At 41.0% G+C, this 12,041-nt stretch overlaps 1 protein-coding gene across 1 annotated transcript in view; it reads left to right on the forward strand.

Annotated features, from left to right (window-relative positions):
• The first annotated feature begins 278 nt into the window (after window positions 1-278).
• LOC126336209 (uncharacterized) overlaps window positions 279-12,041 on the forward strand; it is a 116,694-nt gene continuing 104,931 nt past the window's right edge. The window contains exon 1 of the mRNA XM_049999716.1: window positions 279-466. Within this exon, the coding sequence (XP_049855673.1) occupies window positions 313-466 (154 nt within the window). The 5' untranslated portion in view covers window positions 279-312. The remainder of the gene's footprint in view (window positions 467-12,041) is intronic.

A 12,041-nucleotide genomic window follows, 5' to 3' on the forward strand; every position in this document is an offset into this window, starting at 1 on the left:
AGGCCAGACGATTTTTGTGCCCTCTTCACGCCTTCTACGAATCTCTTAGTGAAACTCGCCGTCTTCCTTAAAGCGTGACGCAGACGTACGCATGAATTGATCGAGTAATTTTCTCTGTCGCCTTTGTGTTGGCGGGTGGTCACCTTCACGGCAAAAAGAAATGTGCCTGTGATCCGGGCGGATGTTTTCATCCTTCCTGTGGTGGAATCGTCCTGCGGAAAGACTTCCGCCGCACTTGTCCTTATACTGTGAGCCCGTGTTCCCAGCGTCGCGGCACACTCTGTGGTACCGCCTCAGTCTCAACAGCCAGTGATGTATTCAGCGGGCCTGGCCGCGTCGCTGCTTGCGCTGCTGGCGAGAAATGTCACCTCGAGTCTCGACTGTGTCTGCAACGACATCGACTACGTCACCGACGGAATCTGTGATGGTGAAGGAGTGATCTGGAAGATTTACTGCGAAGGTTTCGGTAAGTGCAGTTGCGTACAGTATCGATTCATGCTTCGTTATCAAGCTACTGAGGGACGGTTTCAGTTGCTAGTACAGTTGTGAAAAGAAGTAAAACATTCTCTACTCAGCAGCAAAGGACTATTTTTATTAAAGAGATAACTGCACTTCGTTGTCAAACTTTCAGGTCAACCGATCACGTTCAAAATTTTTCCAGTAAGAAGATGATACGAAGTACACATGCTTTGCAGGAGAGCTTCTGTGAAGTTTGGAAAGTAGGAGACGAGGTACTGGCGGAAGTAAAGCTGTGAGGGCGGGGCGTGAGTCGTGCTTGGGTAGCTTAGATAATGCAGCTCACCAGTAAAATGCAAGGTTCCGTCTATGAAAACAATTGGCGGTCCGTTGACCTTCGCCAACGCATACGACTCCTCAGGAGTTATATATTCAGTAAAGCGTACTCTACGGCCCAAATATTTCCAGTCCCCAAGATGCAGGCCAAACACGTGATGAAACTCTCTAACAGATTTATCTGACAAGGGCATGTGTTCAAAGTGAAATACACCACGCTGAAGGCTTCCAGACAGGCCGGCGGACTCAGTATGCCTGACATTAACCGAAAGTGTACTGCGTTATATATTAAACGAATCACCCACTTGTTGGACAAGGAACCTCTCAGCGTAACCAGTTAGCTCTTCCGAACCTTACAACCCACCGATTTGCACCCACCCATTGATGTACATTACAAACTACGACGTGTCAAGCAGTTTTTTCTTGAAGTAAGCTATTTCGATGGACATTATTTCACGCAGGATTTACCATCGACGCACCTGTTATTAAAAAGATGGACACCTCCAATAGTCAGGAATCCCATTGAACTTAAATACCCGAGTGTTCATTGCAAGGTAATTTGGGACACCGCTGAGGTGGCGTCCACGTGGTATAAAGTGGTATACCCACTAATAAAAGGTTGTATAGAATCGGTTTAAGTGACAGTGATAAATGCGTCAGCTGTGGTTTAGTCGACACCTTACGCCATCGCTTCACTTGTGACGGTCATCTCATTAACTGGAAATGGGTGCAGCAGAGGCTGGGCCTGATTACCAGCAGCAGCCCAGCCAGCCACTGCACTGACATCCTGTTCTGGCCAGATAAGAAACATTTTCCCACCACCAAGAACAACACCGTGATGTGGTTGTTAGGACAGTTTGTCACATATATCATCCTCGACAATAGTGAAGATAATCTCATTAGTTTCAAAGCTGATATGAGAACAGCACTTAGGAAGATCAAACGTTACCCAAATTTCAGGACGATGTTTGGTAAAATGTTAGACATACTGTTTGAAAAAGAAGGCGTAGGGTAATTCTCTACGCCGGTAAGGACACAAACCAAGTGCAAGACTACAAGACTATGTAGCGAACAAAATACACAACGAATAAGGGGTTACACCTGTTCCTAGGACTGTTCCCGACTTCTCAATGATGTTATTAACTTCATTTGACGTTTTCCTTAATTTATGTTGGCTGTGGATGTCTTTGTTATTCGTTTGTATGCTCCAAATGACTGTGAAGAGTTTGGACTGTTGTGAATCAATTGTCATAACTGCAATTCTAATTAAGACTGTGTAATTCTCTTTAATATGTTTGCGTTTTGGTTCTATGTCTCTGTCTGGACTGAAGGCGCCCTTGTAAGCTTAATATTTTTGTTCTGTTTTGTAAGCTTACAAATGGCACTACATGGCACTATACTGAAATGTGTTCTTCAGTCTGTTGTAGAACACAATTCGTGTTGAAACAGTTCCACTACTTCATTATTTTGTTTTTGTACTTCTGTACTTATATGATTGTTTTAATAAAGAAAAAAAATTATGGTATAGCACTTGCCCGCGAAAGGCAAAGGTCCCGAGTTCGAGTCTAGGTCCGGCACACAGTTTTGATTTGCCAGGAAGTTTCATCATGAAGTATGCTTTGAAAAATACTCGTCCATAGCTGAGATAGCGTTTTTAGTCGTTTCCCATATGTGCGAGACTAGGTGGAAAGCAGATGTTGCCAGACGTGACGCATAGTTTTTTGAACACCGAGGCGTGTTCGTGGGGAGGTTGTGAAGTATCTTGTCATATTCGGGCCCTTTATATACTGTATATTATTATACAGAGCAGCAATACAGAGCAGCTGCAAATGTATGTAGCGAATACAAAGAGTGTGGAGTTCTTCCATTTGCAAATTAACTATATTTATTCATATGAGATGTGGGTTACTGTAACGTTGAAGTTGATTAACTAAAATAAAAGCACCCTGTTTTCGGTTAACAGTGATAACTACCCGCAATCCTATCACAAGTCATGATAGTGCCACAGATTACGTGCAACGTCTTCAAAACTAGCACTAACCCGTAGTGAGCAGGAAATGGTTTAAATGCTTGTTGAGGAGAATGACCTCCGAGATAACCTCATCACGGCTCCTTAGAGGAAGATTGTACTTTTACGGCTCTGAGGTCACTCCTAGCGGCTAACCGTCTGTTTCTTTACAGAGATATTGGGTCTTCTTCTTTTTGTCTTAACTTCGCAGCAGAGGACACTCGCTGTTTTCTCACGCATTTGCTCAAAAAGATTTCAGTCGGTCTTGCCAATTATTATTCTATCCTTTCGTAAGGTTATCAGCTGGAAGAAAAGCTTTTGCGTGCCAGAAGGCCCTTAAGTTAATGACACATCAAATTACACTGAGATGACAAAAATCATGGCCGGCCGCGGTGGTCTAGCTGTTCTAGGCGCACAGTCCGGAACCGCGCGACTACTACGGTCGCAGGTTCGAATCCTGCCTCGGGCATGGATGTGCGTGAAGTCCTTAGGTTAGTTAGGTTTAAGTAGTTCTAAGTTCTAGGGGACTGATGACCACAGATGTTAAGTCCCATAGCGCTCAGAACCATTTGAACCACTTTTTTTGACAAAAATCATGGCATAGCGACATGCACTTATACAGATGACGGTAGTATCACGTACACATGGGTGTAAATGGACAGAGCATTGGCGAGGCTGTCGTTTTTAATCAGGTGAATCAAGTAAACACTTTCCCGACGTGATTATGGCCGCATGACGGGAATTAACAGACGCTGGACGCGCAGTGATAGTTGGAGCTAGATGCATCGGACACTTCATTCTGGAAATCGTTAAGGAACTCAGTATCCCGAGATCCACAGTGTCAAGAGGGTGTCGAGAACACTAAATTTCAGGGATTGACCCTCACGACGGACAACGCAGTGGCCGACGGCCTTCACTTAACGTTCGAGAGCAGCGGCGTTTGCTTATAGGTTTCAGTAGAGCTTTCAGTGCTTGAAGACAAGTAACACTTCCTGATACAACTGCAGAAATCAATGTAGGACGAACTTGCGACGAATTTATCCGTTAGGACAGTGCGACGAAATTTTGCGTTAGTGGGCTATGGCAGCACACGATCTCCAGTGTGTCTTTGCTAACAGCATGATACCGCTTGCACTGCCTCTCCTGAGCTTGTGACCATAGGATTTCCCCCTAGGTGATTCGAAACCCGTGGCCTGATCAGATGAGTCAGATTTCCGTCGGTAAGTGCTGACGGTAGGGTACTAGTGTGGCGCTAACTCCACGAAGCCATGGATCCAGGTTGTCACCAAGGCACTGCGCAAATTGATGGAGACTCTGTAATGGTGTGAGCTGTGTTTACATGGAATGGACGAGGTGTTCTGGTCCAAAGGATCCGATCAATGCCTGAAAATGAATATGTTTGGCTATTTGGAGACCATTTGCAGAAAATTTTTATGGATGATGTTGCGCCTGTAACTGGCGATTTTTTGAAGAGCATTCTGGACATTTCGAGCGAATGATGTTGCTAGCCAGAGTACACTATTGGATGGTAGTCCTGTTAATAGGAAAAGCTAATCAGTAGAGTTACCCTTTTTACAGGGTTTGACCATATGTTGTGTCTAATGGAAAAGAAAATCAGACTATTAACTTTCTACAACCAACCAACTTAAATACTAAAATACTTACATACAAAAGTACACACTTATTTATACTGAACATTTCACTTCAAGAAAACCTCTTTCTTACCGGAATTTACTTTCAAAACCTATTACTCTCATTATTTATGACTAGTTTATACACACAAATATTTTAAATACAAAATATCATCAAGAAGTTGTTTAACGTAATAAACTATTTAGATAGTATTTTACATATGTAAACGTAGGCTTCCGCGGCCGTTGTCACAGTCTATAAAATTCTTCTGGATTTGAGGCCGCATTGTCATGTGTAAAATTTCGAAGTTTCGGCGACTGTTGCAAGGCGCCTTCCTCAGGCTGTATTGCAATACAGTATTTTACATACATTACCTACATACAATACAAATAACTTCAACCTCCAGTATATCACATTTTACTTTACATATACAAAAAATGTAGTACAAATAGGAAAAAATGTTAAAGCAAAAAATTGAAAATGTATAGCTGAACTATAAACAAATAGTATAACACGCAGTGTCAAACACATCAGTCGTTCTGCTCCAAGCTATAAGATTCTCTTCATGTTTATATGCAATGCCACCATTTTTAACAGATTTTCGTGTTTTCTTTAATGCATTAAGTTCCTGCATTTTTCGACCGATACATCAATATATGACTATGGTTTGCACAATCACCGGCTTTCCAGAGGTTTTCTTTGCTTGTGTTAAGAATAAGGACAAGACTCATTGTCTCCATGACAGTAATCATGGGGCTGGAAAGGATAGCTACACATCTCTTGATACATGGCTGCCTTGACAGCACAGATTTGGGTAAATAATTGTATCTAGGTGTCAAGCAGACTTAATGCATTACCTGCGACGACATAGTGTTCAAACACTACATCATAAAACATTATCTGCATAAATGTAATTAAGTTTCACCACGCTACGCACCTATCAATATGCACTCGCATAAATACCAATCAGCCTCTCCCATCCAATCTCCAATTATTTTCCTCCATAACACTTTTCCGATTTTTGAGGTGAGTTATGTACAAAATATATGGATTTTTTTCGTCAGCTTGGGACACTTACCTGCTTGGATTTATAGATGTATGGATCATCTCCTTGTTTTATGTGCACTGTGATGTTGCAGCATCAAAAATGCGTACTACGAACTACTACTCTGCACCATGTGTTGATATCGAAGGGTTTCCAATTCGAGCAACAGCTTCAGTTCTCACATCATTGCCCCTATACTTTCTGCACTAAAATGCTTACTGATCATGTATGCTATCTGACTCTCATAGGCAAGGAACATGACGTCTCTGGGTGTGTACGGTGCAGCTGGCGATCTGAGACAGGCAGAGGACGCAGCACAACAGACGCTGCCGGCATGACGTCTTGCTACTGTACAGTCTGTCTCTTTGTTCATTTGCAGCTATGCATCAAGATGTGGTGCTGACGTATATGTGGGTACAAGACACACTCTATTCCAGTATTTGAGGCGATGATCGCTTGATGTTGCAGTAGGCGACTGCGTAACTTCGTAAAACCTTAATATCCCAATGAAATTTAAACGAAGTATAGAATATAAATGTATTTGCATCTGAATTATTAGCATCAGTACAGCTCATCTTATAACGGTGAAACGTCCCCTTAGAAAAATTGTGCAAGACTGTGCTTAAACTGACACTCAATATTTTTTAGCGCAACGCAATCTGACTTTCAATCATCCCTACAAAAGAATGGCCCTATACCTTTCACAAATCACTTACCTCACAAAAATCTTCGTTACTCGAACTACTGCTATACAGCGAATGCCACTACTGCCAGCTAAATAAAAGATTCAAACTACTGAAGGCACTAACTACTGACAGGCATAGTTAGCAAATGAAAGATTTTGATAGAGAACAAACAATGTATTTACCTCAATAGTGTTCAAAAGTCATAATGTATATAGCAGTTCATGGCATCCCGTCTTGAAAATTTCAAAACTCCGCCATCTCTCTCTTCACATCCACCACTGCTGGCGGCTCACCTCCAACTGCGCAACGCTACGCGCTGTTAACATCCAGCTGCCCAACACTACTATGGCGAGTATTACTACAATGCCAACCAGCCACTGACTGCACACAGCACAGCCAGTGATTTTCATACAGAGCGCTACGTGGCGTTACCAATATAAAAAACCTAAACAACCTACTTACAACGGAACTAAAAGGGCTTTAACTGATATCAGTATGACACGTCAATAAAAGACTAATAAACTGATATGAAACAAGCGATCTCATTTTATCTAATGCTGTACCGAGGTGGTAATTCACAATGGTTTGCTGGGCGTAGTTCGTGTCTCGGTATTTTTAGACAGTGCACATACGTCCTCATAATATAAAGGACATCATTATCAAATAACATTATAGACCATATGTGAAGTCAAAAAGACGGTACACAGTTTTCCTCATAATGACGGTAAGTAATAACAACAGATTATTCGGCTATACGAGAGAAAAAAAGATCCGAAATGTGTGATAATGCAAAGGACAAAAAAAAAATTATTAATGTATAAAACTGCATGTCGCTCAGTGCCATGTTGCTAATACTCTCCACCACCACGCTGACATTCTCACTCTTAAGAAGAAAAACCTGCAGAATACGTAATTATGTGCTATGCACATTGGACCTGCGATATGAGTCGTGGTAGTCATCCAATTCAAGGTGTTAATGTTACCCCAGGTCTAGGTTAAAACGGGTGTAAGATAGGAACCAATATGATCAAACTGTCTGCCTTAGACAAAGTGTAATAATTTATTTCTGTATCGTATGTAATGCGCATGTGTTTGAAAAGGATATGATTTAATTTTTGAGGGGTAGGTGTCAATGTAACGAAACCTCAGTTACTGCCAACCATTTAACAGAAAATCCTAGTATAATTATATTATAAGTGTGCCTCTCTGCTTTTCTCGATTTCCACAGGTATGTTAAATGTATGGGTACATAATATATACTAACTGCAGCTAGCTCTCGTAAAGATCGAAAAAAAAGTTGTCACTCAGAGCTTAGGTAGTCTCAAATGTATCAGATAAATGACAGGAAAGTAATATGAGTAAACTGCTTTTTAGCCCGGCATATAACAATATTCATCTATACATATGTATACAGAGAGCAGTTGTAAAGACGATTTATAGTTGTTGGCTATTTCTAAGTGTTAATGTTACCAAGGTGTAGATTATAGTAGGTATAAGATAGGAACTAATACGATTAATCAGCCTATCTAAAGCCGAGTATAATATATTCCTGTTTATCTGCTGTGTACATCATATACAAGTGCTTGAAAGGAATACAGCAACAGTTCAACCAGGTGTCAATGTTAATAGTATATGCCTCAGTTACTGGCATATATTAAATAGAAACTATCAGTATGGAAGTCCTGAGTATTCAAATTGATTCCTGTTTGGTCCTATTTGATGCTGAAGACGAGATTTAAAGATATTGTCGGTTCTGAAGCCTAGAGTGATATTAGATTTTTTATTGTACTGCTCAGTTTCTTCAGATATAATCCCTCTGTAAGGCCTGCAATGTATCTTTTACATTCCTTTTTATAATTTTTTCCAAGGACTTGTTTATTTTTACTTAATTTGATCTCGACATTATCGCGCCTGTTTCTTTGTAATCGTTAACATTTGTTATCTATTTAAGTATCAGAAGCTTGTTCAGAATCGCATTTTGTGGCAATAGCACTTTAAGTAACTGGTGTATCCTTGAACAGAAAAGAGACATCTTATATTGTACAGCATACTGTACAGTATTTATGATGTTGTGTGTGCATATTAGTTTGTGATATATACTGAATATGTGTTATACCTTTTGTAGGCTCTTATTATCATTTTATCATCAGTTATGTCATGCCATTATCAGTTATCATCAGTCAGAGCTCTGGTCGTACAGTTTTTTAAGATGGACCGTGCTGAAGAATTTTAAATATATTTATATTCTGAATTTCATTTAAATTTCATTAGAATATTACACATCGCTTGCTAGCATCCTCTAGAGATCATTGCCTCAAGCAACTCATCGAACATAGCAGCCTTCAGACATGTCGTCACTGCAATTGTGGCAACTCAAGTTTAGATGATGTGCATTTCAAATGCTGTATTTTTTAGCATTGTAAGGACCATCAGCTGCAATACTATTCTCATATACCATTTTGTAATAACGTACTTTTCCATGGTCTCTATTATAAGATAACATATATAGTGATTAAACTGTATCAGTTACTAAGAACGTCTTAAGTAAGACGATAACTTTTACACGTATATATATTCATTCTAGTGGTTAGATCTAACTTTTGTAAATGCGTTCCCTCATATTCACTGCCTATTTATTACCATTATATACGTTTTTCAGTTTTATGATCTTCGTTGTACTTGATTTGTTGTGAACGATATAAAGGTGTTTTACCTGTACATAATGTACGGATATTGCCTCTTTTAAAAGCCAAGCGGTTTTAGGCGCTTCAGTCCGAAACCGCGCTGCTACTACGGTCGCAGGTTCGAATCCAGCCTCGCCGCGCGGGATTAGCCGAGCGGTCTGATGCGCAGCAGTCATGGATTGAGCGGCTGGTCCCGGCGGAGGTTCGAATCCTCCCTTGGGCATGGGGGTATGAGTGTCTGTCCTTAGGATACTTTAAGTTAAGTAGTGTGTAAGCTTAGGGACTAATGACCTTAGTAGTTAAGTACCATAAGTTTTCACACACATTTGAACTTTTTTATTTTTTTCCTTCCTGCCTCGGGTATGGATGTGTGTGATGTCCTTAGGTTAGTTAGGTTTCAGTAGTTCTAAGTCTAGGGGATTGATGACCTCAGATGTTAAGTCCAATAGTGCTTAGAGCTATTTGAACCAATTTTGAACCTCGTTTAAAAAAGATTTTAACGAAGTGTGTTGAGCTGTTGTGGCAATTACAGTACCAAAAAAATTTTATGGTATGGCTCTTATTATATACATTTTAACTTTGCTATAGCTTTATGTGCAGTTTTGTGTGTTGGATCTGTAATTTGCTTTGTATAAACTGTTTATGTTGCTGTATTCACATGTGCAATTTAAATTTTAGATATGAAGATGACTTGTCTGCAGCAGAAACTGTTAATCAATATAAAAAGTTAATTGTTATCTTGACTTTGAGGACTTACAACAGTTAATATAAAACATAACGCCTTATATTTGTTGCATACCATATTGGTAAGTCGAAGTACCTCAAATAGAATGCACTTCTCCATGACAACAAACATGGATCCTGGAAAACTTGGTTCATACGGAACCGGACTGCCATGCGACAAACCACAGTTCAAGGCAATCAGATGGAGTACATATTGAGTTTCGAGTAGACTTTAACTAATTATCACAGAAATATTTATTAAATGAAGTTCTGTCAAATTGTTCATGAAATGATTTTTTTTAATGGACGACATAGCGTGGATGGAGAGTCCTCCAACATATGTAGAAGAAACCACAGAGAAGCAGGTTGGCAACCTTAATATTTGTGCTTTGCGTTAATTACTTGGTAGAAAATGCATTACTGGCCACTAAAATTGCTACACCAAGAAGAAATGCAGATGATAAACGGGTATTCATTGGACAAATATATTATACTTGTGATCACTTTTCACGCAATTTGGGTGCATAGATCCTGAGAAATCAGTACCCAGAACAACCACCTCTGGCTGTAATAACGGCCTTCATACGCCTGAGCATAGAGTCAAACAGAGCTTGGATGGAGTGTACAAGTACAGCTACCCATGTAGCTTCAACACGATACCACAGTTCATCAAGAGCAGTGACTGGCGTATTGTGACGAGCCCGTTGCTCGGCTACCATTGACCAGACGTTTCCAATTGATGAGAGATCCGGAGTATGTGCAGGCGAGGGCAATAGTCGAACATTTTCTGTATACAGAGAGGCCCGTACAGGACCTGCAACATACAGTCGTGAATTATCCTGCTGAAATGTAGATTTCGCAGGTATAAAATGGTGGATACAGCCACGGGTCGAAACACATCTGAAATGTAACGCCCACTGTTCAAATTGCCATCAATGCGAGCAAGAGGTGACCGAAACGTGTAACCAATGACACCCCATACCATGACGCCGGGTGATACGCCAGTATGGCGATGACGAATACACGCTTCCAATGTGCGTTCACCACGATGTCGCCAAACACGGATGCGACCATCATGATGTTGTAAACAGAACCTGGATTCCTCCGAAAAAATGATGTTTTGCCATTCGTGCACCCAGGTTCGTCGTTGAGTACACCATCGCAGGTGCTCCTGTCTGTGATGCAGCGTCAAGGATAACCACAGCTATGGTCTCCGAGCTGATAGTCCATGATGCTGCAAACGTCGAGGAACAGTTAGTGGAGATGATTGTTGTCTTGCAAACGTCCCCATCTGTTGACTCAGGGATAGAGACGTGGCTGCACGATCCGTTACAGCCATGTCATATCGACTGCTAGTGATACGAGGCCGTTGGGACCCAGTACGGCGTTCCGTATATACTCCTGAACCCACCGATTCCATATTCTGCTAACAGTTATTGGATATCGACCAATGCGAGCAGCAATGTTGCGATACGATAAACTGCAATTGCGATAGGCTACAATCCGATCTTTATCAAATTCTGAAACGTTATGGTACGCATTCTCCTCCTTACACGAGGCACCACAACAACGTTTCACCAGGTAACGACGGTCAACTACTGTTTGTGTATGAGAAATCGGTTGGAAACTTTCCTCATGTCAGCATGTTGTGGGTGTCGCCACCGGCACCAGCCTTGTGTGAATGCTCTGAAAAGCTAACCGTTTGCATATCTCAGCATCTTCTTCCTGTCGGCTAAATTTGGAGTCAGTAGCACGTGTTCTTCGTGGTGCAGCAATTTTAATGGCCAGTAGTCTATTAACACTAACCTCAAGTTGTGGAGCTTTCTATATGGAAGTGCTACATGAAAAAGCTGCAGATGCTGATATGATTTGAGATTGGTGTCTAGAAGGACAACGTGGTTGGAAAGTTCATAAGTATAAAATTCGGCTGTTCACAAATCGGAACATGTCAGCTCGTAGAAATTGTCGTGTCTAACAATTTGTGGACAATGAAGTTGTAATAGCTCGTGAAGCAAGTACCAGACTATGGTTCATTAGTAGACAACTGGAAATGGAATCAGTGTATACATGCATTTGAGCGTACAACGGTTGTTACTCGAGTGTATAGGATCCGTAGCAAATATGACTATTGACGACATCATATATACAGAGAGCAAAATGGATGGTCATAGGCTCTTTGAGGGAGTCATGGGAATGTTGCAGAAGCAATACTAGAAGATGGAAATCAGCTACACCACAAGAGACTGCAAAGTATCAAGATCAGTATTAAGCGAGGATTCTGTGATTAAACTAGATCCTACTACATATCACTGCCTTAGGCACCACGAAGACAAGATTAGACTAATTATCTCATGCATAGAGTAATTTGGGAAGTCATTCTTCCAGTGGACCAGTACACAGTGCTGCCATCTTTGACATCATCTGTGACTCTAATTTGGCTGATCGTCTAGTCCAACAGTGCTTGGATGTGA

The sequence above is a fragment of the Schistocerca gregaria genome, chromosome 2 (assembly GCF_023897955.1).
Source record: "Schistocerca gregaria isolate iqSchGreg1 chromosome 2, iqSchGreg1.2, whole genome shotgun sequence".
Classification (NCBI taxonomy): domain Eukaryota; kingdom Metazoa; phylum Arthropoda; class Insecta; order Orthoptera; family Acrididae; genus Schistocerca; species Schistocerca gregaria.